Source organism: Anomaloglossus baeobatrachus, chromosome 7, assembly GCF_048569485.1.
Source record: "Anomaloglossus baeobatrachus isolate aAnoBae1 chromosome 7, aAnoBae1.hap1, whole genome shotgun sequence".
Classification (NCBI taxonomy): Eukaryota; Metazoa; Chordata; class Amphibia; order Anura; family Aromobatidae; genus Anomaloglossus; species Anomaloglossus baeobatrachus.
Window position 1 is genome coordinate 196,894,101 of NC_134359.1, and position 21,083 is coordinate 196,915,183.

The 21,083-nt window shown below is 46.8% G+C and overlaps 1 protein-coding gene across 3 annotated transcripts in view; it reads left to right on the forward strand.

The window, feature by feature from the left end:
* The window catches only part of MYO1B (myosin IB), a 362,240-nt gene that overhangs the window by 173,940 nt on the left and 167,217 nt on the right, over window positions 1-21,083 (forward strand). For all 3 annotated transcript variants that reach the window (XM_075317858.1, XM_075317859.1, XM_075317861.1), the window contains exons 8-11: window positions 7,754-7,852; window positions 8,049-8,152; window positions 15,299-15,446; window positions 20,846-20,964. In XM_075317858.1, the coding sequence (XP_075173973.1) occupies window positions 7,754-7,852; window positions 8,049-8,152; window positions 15,299-15,446; window positions 20,846-20,964 (470 nt within the window). The remainder of the gene's footprint in view (window positions 1-7,753; window positions 7,853-8,048; window positions 8,153-15,298; window positions 15,447-20,845; window positions 20,965-21,083) is intronic.

The window sequence follows — 21,083 nt, forward strand, 5'->3', positions numbered from 1 at the left end:
CACGGTTGTGGTGATTTGTTAGCACCACCGCTGCTCTGTCTGGGGATCCCGGGAAGGATGGTATGGAGCAGCCAGTTGTTGTGTTGCCCCTCCGTGGGTAGGGGTTGGTGATCCCGGGGCCCAGTGATGAGTTGGGAGATGCAGGGCTTGGTGGGCGCAGGGACGCGGGGGCAGCGCGGTGGCTTGCGGCACTGTGGTACTCACTCAGCCTGAGACGATGACACAGTTCTCGGTAAAACACACGGCTGGAAAGACGGTTCCCACGGACGGCTGCACTTGCTTTCCCCAGTAGGTGACGGTGACGGTCACTCTGTCCTGCACCTATGTTTCTGTGTTGGTAGCGATGGGTTCCCACCGGTAACCCGCTCCCCGGCTTGGATATGGGCCGGAGGAGCCCTACTTTGCCCGCAGGTGCAGGCCCTGAGAAACTGGTGCCCTGGCGGTGGCGGTGTCTCTCCTCAATGGTTGGACTGTTGCCTTCAATCGGGACTTGGTTGTTTGGAGACAGACGTCCCCTTCACTGACGGATTTGGCAAATTTACGGCGACTCCTAGCCTTGCCGGGGTCCGAGAGGCCCCTGCCCTGGTGCTGACTGTTCTTTGTTTACTGCTCCAGACCGCCGGGCCACTACCCGTCCACGGTCCTTCCAGCAACCTCCGAGCAGTCCCCCTCCAGACTGTCACCGCCGTCTGCTGACCTTGCTGACACTGTCCTGGCACACAGCCGGACCAACTTCAGGCTTTACTACTCTCACTTTTACTCCTTTTCTGTTACTTCAGCTTTCCTCTTTAGCTCCACTACTACTTCCTTCTGCTTCACTCCCCTCAACTGCACTACACTACTTGGTTCTTCCCGCCTCCAGGGCTGTGTACTCCTCGGTGGGCGGAGCCAACCGTCTGGCCCACCCCCTGGTGTGAACATCAGCCCCTGGAGGAAGGCAACAAGGATTTTGGTAGCCTTGGTGTTCCTAACTGGGGTGTAGGGTGTGGTGGTGTGATGACCTGTGACCCCTGGCTTGCCCAGGGCGTCACATTCCCCCTTAGCAAAATGCAGACCGTCCGCGGGCTGCCCGTCCAACACCGGTTTTATTTTCTGAAAAATATATAAAAGGATAAACATAACAATTTATGGCTTCATCCCACAGCGGGAGGTTGCTTAAACGTTACTAACGGTTTACGGTTACGGTTTCCGCTCTCTCCCACCCAAGCAACCTGGCCCTGATGCTGCCCCTAAAACCCAGGCAGCACCCCTTGACCCAAGTCCTGCACCAAGTCACCCGAGCGGGATCTGTCCTTCCCCTCCAGAGGGTAGCCACCGGTTCCTGTGGTGGCTGGCCTCCAGCCTGCTCTGCTGAGGGCCCTGCCTCCAACCTGCCTCTCCGGAGGCGGCAACTGCGGAAACGGTAACGGTAAAACAACTTATTTACAAGCCACTAACGTTTGTGGTTGCCCTGCAAGTTCACGGGCTTGTCCATGGAAAGTTCTCCATGCAAAACAACTTTCAAACGGTCCCCACGGGGACAACGGTGCCGGCAACGGCCGGTTTTCTCAATCACGGTTTGCAGACAATCTGATGAATCTTCGGTTATTATTTTCATTTCAAACTTTTCAAACTTTTTCAAACATACACACAGGTGGTCCCAACGGGGACTGGACAACGGTGCTCCGCTGCCCTACTCCGGACTTTCAGCTTCATCCGAGGGAGGGGGTGCAGGACTCACTCGGCTCTCCTGGCTGCCCCGCAGTCTGGCATCTAGGGCGAACCACCCCCTCTCTCCACAGTGCCGAGTATACTGCACTATGTCACCCGGCATCAGGTTACGGCCGGGGTGCTCCTCGGGCAGGTGGGCATTCACATCCCGCCGGGCTATAAACACTTCGGCCTCCAGGCCCGGTTCGTATATAAACCCATAGCCCCGGCGGACATCAAACCGCCTCACCTGTCCTTCATACAGTGGTCCCCGGACACGGAATGTTGCTTGCCGGAGGTTCTCCTTTTCTCTAATTGCTCGGGCCACCAGCTCCGCCTTTTTCCTCTCTCTCTCACCGATCTCCAGGCCCAGCGGTACCAGCTCCCTGTCCCAATACGGTGCTGCTGCGAGCTCCGGCGCACAGGTCGGGCCCCGCGGGACATTCTGGACGTTGCCCATTGTCCGGGATCTGGGCGACAAGTCCCGCGGTGTCTTGGCCTTGGGCGCCACCTTGCAGCGACAACCTGGCGCTACCTCAGCCGAGGTGTGGGGGATGGGCACAGGGGCTTTCCGCAGCTGGGCCTCCGGCTTGGAGCGGGTCATCGGCTCCAGCTCGGGGACTTTCTCTGGAGACGCCTCCGGTGCGGTTTTCGGAGCCTTCTAAGGCAGCATCTCCGGTCGACTACGGGCTCCGGCTGCAGGTCGGCCCGCCTGGGCGGGCATGCTGGGTAGTGCTACCGGTTGCGGTGGTAGCAGTCCTAGTGGCGGGGTCACGGCCTCCAAAACGGGTGGCGAGGGAGGCAGCGGGGGGAGAGGGCTTGGACCGGGTCCCGCAGCCGCGATGACCGGCCCTTCCAGGGCATCGGGGCGTGGGTCACTCACCCTCCCTTCCTCCGCTTCTTCCTCGCGTCTCCGCACGGCTGCTATAACGTCCGCCATGTCTGTCTCCCACTCCTCCATGACGAGCTGCATCTTAACCTGCAGCCGTTGGTAGAGCTGCGCGGTCCGGATCTCCACCCACGCCGCAGTTCCAGGCGCGGGGGCTACGGTGTTGTGGGACGGCATCCACATGCTGCTGGCGGCTTCTCCCAGGAACAAGATGTCCACAGAGTCCTGGCGTCCCTGCTTTTATAGCTGCTCTCACATGCAGCCAGCCGCCATTGCGTCTCCCTTAGCTTCTTTCCGGCCACTCCTCTATTGGGGCGGAGTTTTGGCCTTCGCGCCTCTGCTGCTCGAGAAGACGCTCGAGCGGGAACTTTTCGCGCCAAAGATGGCGACTTCCGAAATTTTTCAGCCGGATACCTCCGGCGGTCACAAGGCGCACCTCTACCCAACGGCAGAGCGGTAAGATCCTGTTCGTGACGCCAAGTTTTCGTGTGCGGAGGAGGTGACGCCGCGCTCTCCCTTCTGCTGCTCGGGTCCGGCTGGCACTTGCGGCCTGCTGCCGCCGCTGCTCGGTGGCTCGAGCGATGGGCCGGATCTCGGGGACTCGAGCGGCGCTCCTCGCCCGTGAGTGAAAAGGGGGGGTTGTTTGGGTGTGGGAATTGTTTATTGTCCGTGACGCCACCCACGGTTGTGGTGATTTGTTAGCACCACCGCTGCTCTGTCTGGGGATCCCGAGAAGGATGGTATGGAGCAGCCAGTTGTTGTGTTGCCCCTCCGTGGGTAGGGGTTGGTGATCCCGGGGCCCAGTGATGAGTTTGGAGATGCAGGGCTTGGTGGGCGCAGGGACGCGGGGGCAGCGCGGTGCCTTGCGGCACTGTGGTACTCACTCAGCCTGAGACGATGACACAGTTCTCGGTAAAACACACGGCTGGAAAGACGGTTCCCACGGACGGCTGCACTTGCTTTCCCCAGTAGGTGACAGTGACGGTCACTCTGTCCTGCACCTATGTTTCTGTGTTGGTAGCGATGGGTTCCCACTGGTAACCCGCTCCCCGGCTTGGATATGGGCCGGAGGAGCCCTACTTTGGCCCTGAGAAACTGGTGCCCTGGCGGTGGTGGTGTCTCTCCTCAATGGTTGGACTGTTGCCTTCAATCGGGACTTGGTTGTTTGGAGACAGACGTCCCCTTCACTGACGGATTTGGCAAATTTACGGCGACTCCTAGCCTTGCCGGGGTCCGAGAGGCCCCTGCCCTGGTGCTGACTGTTCTTTGTATACTGCTCCAGACCGCCGGGCCACTACCCGTCCACGGTCCTTCCAGCAACCTACGAGCAGTCCCCCTCCAGACTGTCACCGCCGTCTGCTGACCTTGCTGACACTGTCCTGGCACACAGCCGGACCAACTTCAGGCTTTACTACTCTCACTTTTACTCCTTTTCTGTTACTTCAGCTTTCCTCTTTAGCTCCACTACTACTTCCTTCTGCTTCACTCCCCTCAACTGCACTACACTACTTGGTTCTTCCCGCCTCCAGGGCTGTGTACTCCTCAGTGGGCGGAGCCAACCGCCTGGCCCACCCCCTGGTGTGAACATCAGCCCCTGGAGGAAGGCAACAAGGATTTTGGTAGCCTTGGTGTTCCTAACTGGGGTGTAGGGTGTGGTGGTGTGATGACCTGTGACCCCTGGCTTGCCCAGGGCGTCACACTACTTATGGACAAAAGGCAGCACAGGCTTTTCAATTGTCATTTTAAAATAAAGCCAATGAAGGTCCATGGAAGGACCTAGTGTGAACACTTTACTACACTGTATTTCATAGTATATTTCTTTCACAAAATATCTAATAAAAATTACAATTGAAAAATACTAAACCATTACATTATTTCCAAAATGACATATTCTGTTTCCAAAAGCTCTTTCCAACTGCTGCTCTTCTATGAAATAGATTTGGAAGAATCTGTGATTCTATAGTCTGTATCCATAACTCTATGATATCCAGGTTGTAGGTTTCCGAACATTCGATATACTATCTGTCTATCTGTCCTGTTCTTTCTAAATCTAAACAATCTATGAGTAGGTTGCTCAATATATTTCTACAGTCCCTATCCGCAGTCCGTGTGAAAGTTTTCTCATTGTTTTGGAACAAGCTGGAACATTTCTGCACTAAATGTCAGGAGCAGTGTTTGCTAATCATATAATTTATTGGTTTCACATGCCCTCTATTCCTTTGTGATCTGCTCCTTTGAAAATGTAAACTGTAGAGGAAATGTATGTACCTTATCAGGACTCATTACTTTAGCCATTGTTACGCAAGCATAAAGTATAGCAAAACGAAAAGAAGAAAAGAAAACGTATGGACTACAAGTATTAACTGAGAATGAGGTTTAGTCATGTGGTTATTTGTGGTGTAGTGTGGTTGATAAAATAAATAAAAAAAAGTGTTGTAAAAGTAATTTATTGCACATCTCAGATCCTGGATGCCAATACAGTTATAAGCAATGATGAAAGAGGGAGTGCTCTGCTGATGCTCCCTCCTCCATCATTCTCCCTTGGCTGCTGACGTCTTGGCACAGCAGGTCTGATGACATCACTACGGCGGGCCCGCTGTGTCAGGATGAGCAGAGCTGCAGAATTCTCACTACGTGACCAGAGAAGTGACTGTGATTGTGGGGTGCATTATACAGTATGGAGGACTACTTGGGGTGCATTATGCAATATGGAGGACTATGGGAGTGCATTATACAATATGGAAGACTATGCACTATGCATTATATTCTATAGATCACCATGGATTGTGCATTATACGATATGTAGGACTATGGGGTGTGCATTATACAATATGGAGGACTATGGGTTGTGCATTATACGATATGGAGGACTATGGGGTGTGCATTCTATTATATGGAGGTGTGCATTATAATATATGAAGGACTATGAGGTGTGCATTATATTATATGGAGGACTATGGGGTGTGCATTTATATTATATGGAGCACTATGGGGGTGTATTATACTTTATGGAGGACTTTGGGGTGCATTATACTATATGGAAGACTATGGAGGTGTATTATATTATATGGAGGACTATGGGGGGTGCATTATATGGAAGTCTGTAGGGTTCATTATGTATATGGAGGACTATGGTGGATGCAGAACTTTGGTTATGGGTTGCTGTATGAATAATGGTTTTCAGGTATTCTGAAAAACTCATGATGTAGTTCTCCATGGAGAACACTATATAAAGGTGAACACTAGCCCTAGTGACTGGAACAATATAAGGCCAGGTTCAGTAGGGCTTATTTCCCCATCCGTATATGCATGGACTGCAGATCTCCCAACCAGAACCTACAGCCTCATAGAGAAATAAACCTCCAGGTACTCCATGCATTGCGGTCTACATATGAACTGTCAAATATACCCATCTGATCCCTCCCTAAGGAGTAATTATACTGTAAAGAGTAAGGCTAAATTCACACACTGTGTTTTGTTTGACGCTGCGTTTTTGTGCATTTTGTGTCGCAAAAAATGCACAAAAACGCACCCGCGGCAAAAACACATGCGTTTTTACCGCGTTTTGGTGCGTTTTTTGCTGCGTTTTGCTGCGTTTTTGCTCGCTGCGTTTTTATGCGTTTTTTATCAGTGAACATTGTCATTAAAGATTGTTGAAAATAAAGAAAAAAGGTCTGATGTCATTTCCTTCTTCAATATGTTCTTCATTCTCCTCTAGTGTATGCAGGAGAGCAGACAGCTGCAGAACTACAAGGCTCAGCATGCTGCATCCAGAACTGTGTGCTGGAGGGTGAGTCAGGGGGAGCAGACCTACAAGGCTCAGCATACTCCATCCACTAGTGGATGCAGGAGAACAGACAGCAGCTGCAGAACTACAAGGCTCAACATCCTCCATCCAATAGTGTATGCAGGAGAGCAGACAGCAGCTGCCAAACCAGAAGGCTCAGTATCCTCCTTCCAGGACTGTATGCAGGATTTCTTTGCCCCCCAAAAAATGACATGGGCTTCCCCATATTTTTGTATGCTAGCCGGGTAAAGCAGGCAGGTACGGGCTGCCCCCAACCCCCAGCTGCCTATTTGTACCCGACTGGGAACCAAAAATTTACAGCGAGCGCCAAGTGATTGATTCCAAGGCACTTTGCGGTTCAGTTCATGACAGCTGCAGACATCCCGAGCTAATCTCCGGTGCTCTCACCTGAACTCCGGAGATCACCCCGGCCTGTCTGCAGCTGTCATGAACTGACTGCAAGCGCCGGGGAATCTGTCACTCGGTGCTCGCACGCTGTACATTCTAGCCTGATGCATCAGTGAAAAAAAACAAACAAAAAAACAACTACACACGTCCGTGCTGACTCCCGGGTGACCGCTGCAGGAGCTGCCGGTAATCAGTGATGAAGTCTCCTGACGGCATCAGCTGATAGCCGGTTGGGCGGTAAAATCCGGCGTCACTGTGAGACTTACGATCAGCTGATGCGTCAGATGACCGCATCAGGTGATCACCTCCAGGTTCTGCAGCTATCATACGTGCCTGAGAGCTGGCACACAGCCGGAGCGGGGGTGGCGGTACCGGGAAGAGGAGCTGGGAGCATGGCACCGGGAGTCTGCAGACAGGTGAGTATGAGATTTTTCTACTGTTCACTTTTGATTTAACAGCCGCTTCCACCTCCTGCACGGGAGCGGACATGGCACCGCGTGGGAAATGGAAGCAGCGGTGGTGGTACCGGGAGGATTCACGCTTCTGTGTTTACTGACAGAAGGAATCCTCTTCCTGTACAAGTCACTTTACTACCCACCCCTTGCGTTTATAGCTGCGTTTTTAGTTATAAAAACGCACTAAAACGCAGCTATATTTGCAATTTGCGGTTTTCATCGCGTTTTTGAACATCTCATTGAACTCAATGGGTGGAAAACGCAGTGAAAAACGCAAAAATAATTGACATGCTGTGTTTTTGTGGTGCCCACAAAAACACAACTAAAAAAAACCGCTGTGTGCAGACAGCAAAAATGAAAACTCATAGACTTTGCTGGGGAAGCAAAGTCATGCAGTTTTCTGAGCAAAAACGCACCCGAAAAACGCACAAAAACCGCACTGTGTCAACTTACCCTAAGATGTCAAATGAGTTTGCTTATCTAATTTTTAATGATCTTATTGTTAATGTTATCTGAATTCTTTAGATCTCCTAGAAAAGTCAAGGGTTGTCAGACAGCCAAGGGGTGAACGAAATTTCCATATCTTCTATCAGTTGTTGTCTGGTGCCTCCGAGGATCTCCTTAGTAAGTATAAATATGACAATGAAGAATGTGCCTTGCAGCAAGTCCTCGGCACTCTTCTCCTTTTTGATGCATTTTTGGTCTGCATTTCATGTGTCAACAGTGGTGTTCAGGCCCATCCCTAGATATTACCTTAATTGTTCTTTGGTTTTTAGAGCGTTTGTGTTTTTCCTGTAATGTGATAGTGTCATTGTTCTAGATAAGCTAAAACTGGATCGGGATTTCAGCAAATATAACTATCTCAGCTTGGATTCTGCAAAAGTGAATGGGGTGGATGATGCCTCCAACTTCAGAACAGTCAGGGTAATGTATTTTGTGCATCTTTAAGATTTTGTGACAAATACACAAATTATACAATATGCAATATGAGTAATAAGTATTTTTCGGGGTTTGGTCAATGTTTTCATATGTCTGAATGGACTGAATTCTCTTATCAATGTAAAACACATGGTCTATGCGATTGGACCTGTGTGAGACACAAAGGCCCAGATTTATCGGCTTGAGGCAGAAAACTGGCATCAAATGTTGCAATAGTTTTGCACAACACATTATTACATTTTGTACAAGACCACCTCTGCCATCTTAAAACCTGGTGGGAGGGAAATCCTGACTTGGGACAAGTAATTTATTTCTGAAAGAGTAACTGTTGTTTTAATATATATATATATATATATTTCATTAATCAATAGTTCATGTGACAATGACTGATCTTTCATTTTCAAAATTCTCAATTCACAAGTGAAACCTGTCTACAGAAACAAAATGACAGTTGGTGACCATAAAGTTCTATGGAGAAAGGTAACTGACGTTTCAGGAGAACTTGCAGCAGAATGTCTGTGTCTGCCTCTAGCTCCTCCATCCTCCTCTCCATAGAATATGAAAAGCACCAATTGCCATCTCTTATTCAGTAACTGGAAAATACGTCCTCCCTGAATACAGATTTTACCCATGAATTGAGAGTGAAAGATCAATCCAGGAGAAGAAAGCCGTAGATTTCTCTGATAACCTGTATTATAAAGTTGCTCATTTTTAATTTTAAAAATTAAATTGACTTTTACATTTTAACCCCTTCACCCCGAGCAATTGTCCATTTTTTCTTTTTTAGTTTTTTTCATCCAAGAGCTATAATGTTTTATCTATTATTATGAGGGCTTGTTTTTTGTGGGACGAGTTGTACCTTTGAATGACGCCAATCATTCTGCCCCATATTGTACTGGAAAAGGGGGAAAAACTTCCAAGTGCGGTGAATTTGGAATAAAAAGTGCAAAGTGCAGTGAGGTTTTTTTTTTATTCAGCATGTTCACTATACAGTAAAACTGGTATGGTAGCATGATTTACTAGGTTAGTACAAATATGGTGATACCAAACCAAATGTTTTTTCATTTAGGTGGTGAATAAAATTTCAGAAATATGTATAAATAAATAAAAAATCTATTTTCCGAGACCTGACACAACATTAAACAAATGTGCTAATAAAGGGTCTAGAGCCCACTTTACACGCTTCAATATATCTCACAATCCGTTGTTGGGGTCAAGTTGTAAGTGACGCACATCCGGCATCGTTTGTGAGGTATCTGCGTGTGACAGCTACGTGCGATCAGGATTGAACGCAAAACCGTTGATCGCAAACACATCGTATCTTTGTCTAGAATTGAGCGTTTTGTTGCACGAACCTAGTCAATTGTAACGTGTGACATCCCTCATACGATTTTGGTGTCTGAGGCTATGTGCGCAGGTGTGCGCTCTGCACCGCAGCTTAAAAAGGGTCCGCTTCAGAGCGCAGCTGAAAAGCTGCGTTCTGAAGCGCCTCACAATGTCTGTCATTCACTAATCTCTGTCAGTCGGTCACTATCTCTGTCCCTCACTCTCTGTCCATGTCAGTCTATCCCCCTCTCTCATATACTCACCGATCCCCGATCCCCGGCGCTGCACGGCGTTCACACTGCTCCGGCGGCTTTTACTGTTTTGAAAAAGCCGGCCGCCCATTAAACAATCTCGTATTCCCTGCTTTCCCCGCCCACCGGCGCCTATGATTGGTAACAGTGAGACACGCCCCCAGGCTGAGTGACAGGTGTCACACTGCACCCAATCACAGCAGCCGGTGGGCGTGTCTATACTGTGTTGTGAAATAAATAATTAAATAATTAAAAAAAACGGCGTGCGGTCCCCCCCAATTCTAAAACCAGCCAGATAAAGCCATATGGCTGAAGGCTGGTATTCTCAGGATGGGGAGCTCCACGTTATGGGGAGCCCCCCAGCCTAACAATATCAGCCAGCAGCCGCCCAGAATTGCCGCATACATTAGATGCGACAGTTCTGGGACTGTACCCGGCTCTTCCCGATTTGCCCTGGTGCGTTGGCAAATCGGGGTAATAAGCAGTTATTGGCAGCCCATAGCTGCCAATAAGTCCTAGATTAATCATGTCAGGCGTCTCCCCGAGATACCTTCCATGATTAATCTGTAAATTACAGTAAATAAACACACACACACCCGAAAAAATTATTTATTAGAAATAAAAAACACAAACATATACCCTGGTTAACCACTTTAATCAGCCCCAAAAAGCCCTCCATGTCCGGCGTAATCCAGGATGCTCCAGCATCGCTTCCAGCGCTGCTGCATGGAGGTGACCGGAGCTGCAGCAGACACAGCCGCTCCGCTCACCTCCACGCAGCTAATGAAGACAGCCGTGCGATCAGCTGAGCTGTCAGTGAGGTTACCCGCTGTCACTGGATCCAGCGGTGGCCGCGGGTAACCTCAGTGACAGCTCAGCTGATCGCGCTACTCACCTCAGTTGCTGCGTGGAGGTGAGAGGAGCAGCGGTGAGTAGCGCGATCAGCTGAGCTGTCACTGAGGTTACCCGCGGCCACCGCTGGATCCAGTGACAGCGGGTAACCTCAGTGACAGCTCAGCCGATCGCGCGGCTGTCTTCAGTTGCTGTGTGGAGGTGACAGGAGCGGCGGTGTATTCTGCAGCTCCGGTCACCTCCATGCAGCAGCGCTGGAAGCGATGCAGGAGCATCCTGGATTACGCCGGACATGGAGGGCTTTTTGGGGCTGATTAAAGTGGTTAACCAGGGTATATGTTTGTGTTTTTTATTTCTAATAAAGGATTTTTTTCAGGTGTGTGTGTTTATTTACTGTAATTTACAGATTAATCATGGAAGGTGTCTCATAGACGCCTGACATGATTAATCTAGGACTTATTGGCAGCTATGGGCTGCCAATAACTCCTTATTACCCCGATTTGCCAACGCACCAGGGCAAATCGGGAAGAGCCGGGTACAGTCCCAGAACTGTCGCATCTAATGTATGCGGCAATTCTGGGCGGCTGCTGGCTGATATTGTTAGGCTGGGGGGCTCCCCATAACGTGGAGCTCCCCATCCTGAGAATACCAGCCTTCAGCCGTATGGCTTTATCTGGCTGGTTTTAAAATTGCGGGGGACCGCACGCCGTTTTTTTTAATTATTTAATTATTTATTTCACTACACAGTATAGACACGCCCACCGGCTGCTGTGATTGGGTGCAGTGTGACACCTGTCACTCAGCATGGGGGCGTGTCTCACTGTAACCAATCATAGGCGCCGGTGGGCGGGGAAAGCAGGGAATACGAGATTGTTTAATGGGCGGCCGGCTTTTTCAAAACAGTAAAAGCCGCCGGAGCAGTGTGAACGCCGTGCAGTGCCGGGGATCGGGGATTGGTGAGTATGAGAGAGGGCTGCTAACTTCAGTCACTCAGGAGATTAGCGGTCACCGGTGAGTCCTTCACAGGTGACCGCTAATCAGGACGCGGCACAGACAGAGCCGCAGCATGACAATGAAGTCGGGTGAAGTTCACCCGAGTTCATTCTGACAGTGCGGCTCTGTCTGTGTCTGCTGTCATCTGCCATTCAGCTCTGCTACATGGCTGTCTGTGTCTGCTGTTAGCGGCCATGTAGCAGAGCTGAATGGCAGATGACATAGTAAAAACGCATCCCTACACATTACACACGCTTGGCAAGTCAATAAATAAAAAAAAAATAAAAAGGTGCCCAATGCATACGTCACAGAACACATGATCTAAAGGATCGCACACAAAATTGATCAATTTAACATAGACTACTAACGCACGTGTGACAGCAAATGAACGACCTACGTGTGATCTCATAAGATCCCATATGCAACCTGGGCGTGTCACATCGCATACGAGATTGTACAACTAATTGCAACGTGTAAAGCAGGCTTAAGAGATGAACCATTCAAATGCCCCTATTATAACAAAAGATGCAGAAAACATGCAAGGCTGATCCATGGAGTGACACACACCAGCTATAGAAGGTTAATATATAAGGAATAACACATGCATTGTTGAGCATGGAAATCAGCCAAATAGAGGCTAATATCTGTAAGATAACTGATAAAGCCGGCCTGCTGTCCTCATATTACCTTAAGACATGATGTGGATAGTGTGTGCTGACCGATCCCGACACATGTTTCACCGCTTTTCTTGAGGTTTCAACAGGAGGTAATTGTTTTTTAATTTATTTTATATTTTTGATAAATTGGACATTTCTGAATGCGGCGATACCAAATTACCAAATATATGTATTTTTTATTTGTTTCTCAATTGTTTTAATTTTTTATTTTTTTTTAAACCAAATTTTTATTTCTTTTCTTGTAATGGTAAAATAGGGTACAGAATGGAGAAAATAAGGGTCAACAAATCAAAATATCAAATAACATAGTCTCTACAATTTATCGATAAAATATTTGTCACGGTCATCAAATTTGCTCCTTCCCCTTCTTCGTCAGTGTATATTTCCATTATTCAGTCTCCGCTACCCTTCAGCATTCCTTGATAACTTGTTACAAACATTACTTGTAAACACTATCCCTCCCATTCCCCCCTCCCCTCTCCATGCGACACAACCCAGAATTTGGCCAACTATACTTTCAGCTCGCACAGGGACCCTGACAGGTCTTCCTTCATGTACCATTCCGTAGACACAAATGTGGACATTATTTGTATTGTTTCTTCTCTAGAACATATAACGCTTATGAACTTTCTCCATTTACTGAAAAATTTTGCTGTCATCCTTTCTTTACACCTCTCCACCATCACCTTCTCCAATATGAGCGTTTTTTTCAATTGATTAACAAGTTCTTCTTATGTTGGTATTTCCTTCACCAGCCACTTCTGAAGAATAGCCCTTTTACTTATCATTGCTATATCATGGAAAAGATTCGGTAACTTGTCTCCCCCTTCTCTCCCTCCTCCCGATGCTGATAGTGAAATAACCAGACCATTGGATCTAACTCTACATTTCTATTCCAGATTTTCCTCACTACCCCTTGGACTTGTTTCCAAAATCTTTCAATCCTTTCGCACTGCCATATCCCATGGTATAGATCTTTTTTTTCCGTACCACAATTTGGACAACTCATCATCTTATCTGGATGTCTTGCATTCAGTATATTAAATCCATAGATAGCTCTATGTATGATCCTGAATTGGGTATCTCTTAAGTTCTCATTCACAATCTTCTTTCTCATCACCATCCAACCATTCAAAATCTTCTCCTCCACTTCTTGATCTCCCAACTGCTTTGCCCACCCTTCCAACATTCTTCCTGATATGTTAGGGACTAACACTTCTCTCATATTTCCATAAAGACTTGATATATTTGTGGCATGGATGTCCCTTAATATGATCGCATCCATCTGATTTGCCTCATATTCGTTATTTATGTTGTATAGTTTCTTCATTATCCCTTGTTTCACCTGTTCAAACTGGAGAGTCTGGAATGGGCGCAAGTCATACTTTGCTCTCAACTCCTCACACGTCATCCATCTCCGTTCTGTATCATGCATCAGGTTTTTTAGAGTTCCAATCCCTTTTTCCCTCCATTCTTTAAAGAGATAATTTTCCCTTCCCTGTGGAAAGTCAGGACAAGCCCATATATTAAGGAATTTGGAGATGTTCCAGGCTAACCCGAACTTTTTCCTAACCGCCTTCCAAGTCATCACTGTGTCTCTACAAATCAGTGAGTGTTTAATGTTGGGCGGCAAATTTGGAATGGAGGTATGTAGGATTGAACTCAGGTCCCAAGGTTTACAAAATTCAGCCTCTATATCCCAGTCAGAATACCTACTTGTTCGTCTAATCCAATCGACAACATGTCTTAAGATACAGGCCAAATTGTACCCCCTGATGTTAGGTAGTCTGATCCCTCCATTTTCTGTTGATAACATTAGCTTTTTGGCACTAATCATCGGCCTATATCCCTTCCACAAAAAACGTGAGAACGCTTTTGTCAATCTGTTCACATCTGTTTTAATTTTAATGGGGGCAAAAGGGGGGTGACTGGAACTTTTTTTTTTTTACTTTTTTATTTGTTTTTCAATTGTTTTAATTTTAATGGGGGTGATTGGAACTTTTTTTTTACTTTTTTTGTTTTTGTTAAAACATTTTTTTTTTTAATGTAGCATTTAATAGTACAATTTATAGTTGAAATTGCGATTTCTGATTGCCTTGGCTATACAGAGCATGGCATCAGCACTGCTCTGTATAGCAAAAAAATCACTTTCTCCTGTGAATGCTGGCTCACAGCCAACATTCACAGGAGGATCGTGATCACAGACACAGTAGGTCATCAGCTGTCCCCTAGCTGTCTTGACAACCGAACAGCGCTCCGTGATAACGTGACAGAGCGCTGATTGTGCATGATTAGTGACGTGCTCCCTGTTAGCGTGTGTTAGATGCCACTGTCCGAGATTGACAGCAGCATTATACTGGCTAACAACCCTGGGTTTGAGATGTTAGAGGCACTTGATAGCTGATTAAATCAGCTGTCAGGTACTGGGGAAGATGCTGGCTCAGTAAAAAAAAAACTGAGCCCACATCAAAGGCAGGGAAATGGTTGATGATGTACATGTACAGTATGTCATCTGTAGTGAAAGTGTAAATCAGAAATTGTCAGCTATATGTAATCTATGACTACATTTTTGTCTCTTGCCCACGACATGTATGGAGACTGGCATATTAGAATACCAGTCTGGATGAATCATCTCCTATACTGTATGTTATCACACAGAGAGAGAGGGCACGGGTAAGCAAGTAGTGAGGCCATAAATAGAACAATCAACATGGCTGCACATTGTCACCACATTTCTAGGGATTAAAAGTGGTTTGCAGCTAAGAGTTTCTTACAAGGGCTTTTATTTATTTATTTTTTTGCAAGATTTTTAGAATAGGTAAGACAAACCTAAAAAGCAATTCTCCCTTCCTTTATTCCCCTCTGTAATGTTCCAATGCTGCCTGTTTCCCTGCCAGTCTCTTCTTCTCATGCAGCGGTCACATGACCTTGTGTTCAAATTTCTATTGGTTACCTCAAGGAAAAGATAAAAATAAGTTTTGTTTACATATTGTTATTTGTTTTACATGCTGAATCTTTGCTCTTTTTCCCAGAATGCTATGCAGATCGTAGGCTTTATGGAGCATGAAACACAGTCTGTCTTAGAAGCTATAGCCGCAGTGCTAAAATTGGGAAACATTGAATTCAAGCCAGAATCTCGTGTTAATGGCCTAGATGAAAGCAAAATTAAAGATAAAAATGGTAAGGCGCTGTCTGAGCTGCACAATAGCTAGACCCTTTAATGACTTAAACCCAAAAAATGTGATCTGTAAACAAGCGGACATTGCTGCTATTAAGGGATCCAGTAATTGAAAATGACAGGTCCTGGAAAGCAAATTATAGCCGAAAAAGAGGCACTGCTAATAATCCCCCAAAACAAGACATTTGGGATCCAAGACTTGGGCGTTTAATGTTTTTCTGTCCGACCTTCCTAGATATCCAGGGAATTGGAGTATATAGGGTGGTCTTTTCTACATTACTACAGCATGCCCACAAACTGGGGACTAGCCACAGAAACGATCTCATTGTAAAGCCTCAATATATCACATTTTTAATTAATACTGACTGCAAACAAAGCAGATGAATAAACTCACCTGGACAGTGTTTCCATTACCATACTAAGCTAAGCTAAGGGTATATTCCCATCATAACAAGTCTTCACTGTCCACTGTATATACAATACCCTGCAGATTACTGATAGGACTGATGACACCCCAACTGATCCCAACAATGGGGCTCATTAAAATGTAGAAGCTCCCATGCATGTGGGCCACTATCCATTCTTTATCTATGACCCGCAACACACATCCGTTTTTTTTGTACGTGTGCGGTACGTATTTGCATGTACCGGAGACCCGTACACACGGAGACCCATGTTATTCAATGGTAGATGGCACACGCACGTAAAATCACACGGAACGTGTGTCCGTGTGGTAAGTACGTGTGTGCGCTTTTCTACACGGACGACATGTCCGTTTTTTGCTGGCAACACGCAGGCACGGACCCGCTTTAGTCTATGGGTCCGTGCCTGCACGGACCGCACACGGAGTATGTCCGTGTTCAGCATGTATCGTCCGTGTCCGTTTTTCATCACAAAATCTGCAACACTTGTTTCCAATCTATCAGGTCAATAGAAAGCAAACAACAACACCAGGATCTCATGATGAATGATTAACAACGTTAATTGGGTAAGAATGCGGGCCTTTAAAAACGTACAGCACACGGACAGCACACGTACGTATTTTTTGTCAATACTGACATTCCACACGCACACACGGTTTGCATACGCCATCACACGGATGCCATACGTACCGGAGAAACGCTCCTAAAAAAGGGAACACAGACCCGAAAAACGGACCGTAAGACACGTACGTTTTTTTTGCGGAAGTGTGTTTTAGGCCTATAGGACTGCTCAAAGTGGCTAAGCACTGTACTGTGGTGCCACCGCTCCAGTTTAACATGGCATTCAGTCAGATAGAAGACCTTTCAGAGGTTGATTCTTGGGATTGGTGGTGGCCCTAGCCATCGGACACCCATCAATCAGAAACATATATATAAAAAAAAATCCTTCAAATAGGGAAAATCCCTTTAAAGTTCAGTCACACTGGAAACTGTTGTACAGTTTATTTCCAGACATTTTTTGTTGTCGGTTGAGTTTTATTACATGTCTCTGTCTCTTTTTAACATGTGGAAATTTATTTAATGTGACAACGCAGTTATATGTTGTAAAGAGGCAAGAGGAAAAAGGCAAGTGGCAACTGCGACAAGATGGCCTTACATGATATTATTTTCTCACATTGCCAGACCATTAAACTACTATATTTATGTTTGCTGATCTTACAATTTATATTTTTAGCACTTCTGAAGATTTGCAATATAAATTTGTCCATCTGTATACATTATAAACGTGTGTAAAAATGTCCTTAGTAAAAAAAAAGGGAAAACAGCTGGGTCATAAAGGAGTTAAGGTACCTTCACACAGAGAGATCGCTAGCGAGATCGCTGATTCTGTGACGCAAAAACGGCCTCACCAGCGATCTCGATATGTTTGTCACATAGAAGCGACCAGGCCCCTGCTGTGAGATCGCTGGTCGTGTCGGAGTGGCCTGGACCATTTTTTGATCGTCGAGGTCCTGCTGGGCAGGATGCATCGGTGAGTTTGACGCCTTACCAACGACCTCGTTGACGACTCAGACACGTACCACCAAGATCGTTATACAGGTCACTACGGTCGCTGTATCGTTGCTGCGTCATTGGGAAGATCTGACTGTGTGACATCTCACCAGCAACTACGTAGCGACGTACCAGCGATCTTCATCAGGACGTATCGTTGTCGGGATTGCTGGAAAGTCGTTAAATGTAACGGGCGCTTTAAACATTATCATGTTTAACTCCTTCATGACCCAGCTGTTTTCCCTTTTTTTTCTTTATTTGTTTGTTTTCCCTGAAGTGCACATTCACCTCCATATCCTTGCCGGCTGAGGCACAGTGCTTAAAAGCTGGAGTGAAACAGTGGTTGGATTTTTAGGCATCAAGCTGTATAGGAAAAAAAAGTGTCACTATCTCAAGAATTGCTACAAAATTTAATAAGCACTAAATTGTAAAAGTGCTTTTATTTGCAAGCCCTATCCAACAATATCCATCTATAAAGATGGGAATAACCCTTATAAAGGCCAGTACCGAATAAACACAACTTATATGACGTGTAGATCAGGCATCCTTTCAAAACCATAAACCTTTGGGAACACTCATCTTTCTGCCATAACAAAGTCCTCTCCCCAATAAACACTATAACCGTATAACTTATAAACAGCAATCAAATAATCATCCTAATTTAAGGATGCGAATGGAACTCTATAATGACCATACTGTTACCATGGGGAACATTTCAAGCTCCTAACCATTAAGCTGAAAAAGAATACATGTGTCTAAAAAGCTTTGAAGCAGGATATTGGGTTAATTATGTTAAGGCCAAAAATTACCATTTGTAAAACACCATGTTTGCCCCTGTGAAAGTAACAATGTTTACACTCACCTGCCATGCTGGCGGCGTACCGTCTCACCTGCCATGCTGACGGAGTACCATCTCACCTGCCATGCTGGTGGCGTACCATCTCACCTGCCATGCTGACGGCGTACCATCTCACCTGCCATTCTGGTGGCGTACCGTCTCACCTGCCATGCTGACGGCGTACCATCTCACCTGCCATTCTGGTGGCGTACCGTCTCACCTGCCATGCTGACGGCGTACCATCTCACCTGCCATGCTGGTGGCGTACTGTCTCACCTGCCATGCTGACAGCGTACCATTTCACCTGCCATGCTGATGGCGTACCATCTCACCTGCCATGCTGGAGGCATACCATCTCACCTGCCATGCTGGTGGCGTACCGTCTCACCTGCCATGCTGACGGCGTACCATTTCACCTGCCATGCTGGAGGCGTACCCTCTCACCTGCCATGCTGGTGGCATACCATCTCACCTGCCATGCTGGTGGCGTACCGGCTCACCTGCCATGCTGGTGGTGTACCATCGGTGTTGGCGCTCACTCTCCTGGGGTTCACGTATATTTGTTACTTCTCATGAGCCCCATGCTCAATCGGTGTCGGCTTCACTCGCCCCACCTTCTACCGAATTGAACATCAAGGGGAAGTCAGGGCTACGGTTGCCACTCAGCTTCTATTGATGCTTGATACATCTAAGGGTGGGGAGAGTGAAATAGGCCCTGATTGGGAGCGGGGTTTGTGATACGTAACAAATTCATGTGAGCCCCGGGAGAGCAAGTGCCGATATCGATGGGAAGCGAGTAAAAGCATAGTCATTTTAATAGAGGCAAACACTGATTTGAGAAGGAGTTGTCCAAGTAGTAGTCAACCCTGTTAACACTTATTTTCACTTTTGGGCCTGAATTTAGGCCTGGTTATGCACACACAACATGCACCAGTAAAAATTAGGGATATCTTCCTAATGCCTAGACTAAAACCTCTCATACACTAAAGGCCCAGTCACACTAAACAACTTACCAGCGATCCCAACAACGATACAACCTGATAGGGATCGCTGGTAAGTTGCTAGGAGGTCGCTGGTGAGATGTCACACTAAGCGACGCTCCAGCGATCCCACCAGCAACCTGACCTGGCAGGGATCGCTGGAGTGTCGCTACATGTGGAAGCATGCTGCGCTTGGTAACTAAGATAAATATCGGGTAACCAACCCGATATTTACCTTGGTTACCAGCGCACACCGCTTAGCGCTGGCTCCCTGCACACCTAGCCACAGTACACATCGGGTTAATTACCAGATGTGTGCTCTGCTACGTGTGCAGGCAGCAGGGAGCCGGCTTCTGCGGACGCTGGGAACGAAGGTAAATATCGGGTAACCAAGGAAAGGGCTTCTTGGTTACCCGATATTTACATTGGTTACCAGCGTCCGCAGAAGCCGGCTCCTGCTGCCTGCACATTTAGTTGTTGCTCTGTCGCTGTCACACACAACGATGTGTGCATCACAGCGGGAGAGCAACAACTAAAAAATGGTCCAGGACATTCAGCAACAGCCAACGACCTCACAGCAGGGGCCAGGTTGTTGCTGGATGTCACACACAGCAACATCGCTAGCAAGTTGTGCCTCAACAGCGATGTTGCTAGCGATGTTGCTTAAGGTACTGTCACACATAACGAGATCGCTAGCGAGATCACAGCTGAGTCACGGTTTCTGTGACGCAGTAGCGATCCCGTTAGCGATCTTGTTATGTGTGACACCTACCAGCGATCAGTCCCCTGCTGTGAGATCTCTAGTCGTTGCAGAATGGTCCAGGCCATTTTCTTCAAAGGCGATGTCCTGCTGGGCAGGACACATCGCTGTGTTTGAACCTGTGAACCTGTGTGACAGGGTCACAGTGACTGCTGAGATCGTTATACAGGTCGCTACTGCGACCTGTATTGTTCCTGCATCGCTGGTAAGATCGGCAGCGATGTTGCTAGCGATGTTGCTTAGTGTGACGGTACCTTAAGGATAACAGTCGGCTGATGGCTATCTTGTCCGACTCCCATACACAGGAGCGCTAGCTCTGCCGTGCGCTCTTGTGTTCTTTGCTAGAGAGCTGCTATCAGACATCTCTGGTGTAGGCATCTCCTTAAAAATAAAAGAGATTGCAGTCTCAGATCTGGCATGTTAGAGCCTTAACTCCCCCTACAATATCTGCCAGGCTTCCCCATACATATTTGACTATTGGACAAACTCATCAGTATCAGTAAGTTCAGGTGTAGTTTTGTCTAAAGTCTGTGGGGCCTTAAATTACGCTTGTCAAACTTTGAGCAGTAATAGTAAAGAGTGGGTGAAATCTAATGTGTGTAGTTTTACCAGAAGGAAGAGCCAACCTAAAATGATAAGGGGAAATTTTATCAGTATTTTTAACTAAACTATGGAGTTCCCCTTGGCGTGCTTGAACAAGCTACAACGATTTATATTATAGGTGTCCATACCCTTTGTTTAGGTTTGCTAGGTACTTTACAGGTAAAGCTTGGAATTTTTTTCTTCTGGAACTATTATTATGCATAAATAATTAGTTATTTAATGGTCTCTGTATATTCTTAACATGTAGAATTGAAAGAAATCTGTGAGCTGACGGGCATTGACCAGAGTGTACTAGAACGAGCGTTCAGCTTCCGAACAGTGGAAGCCAAGCAAGAAAAAGTCTCCACAACACTCAATGTTGCCCAGGTTAGTTATTAACTAAAGTTTTGCATTTGTTTGAAAAGCAACAAAGATAATTTGACTACCTGCTTTTTCTTTTTTTCGTTTGTAGCAGTCAGCTGCAATCTCAAGGACATGGCAATGCA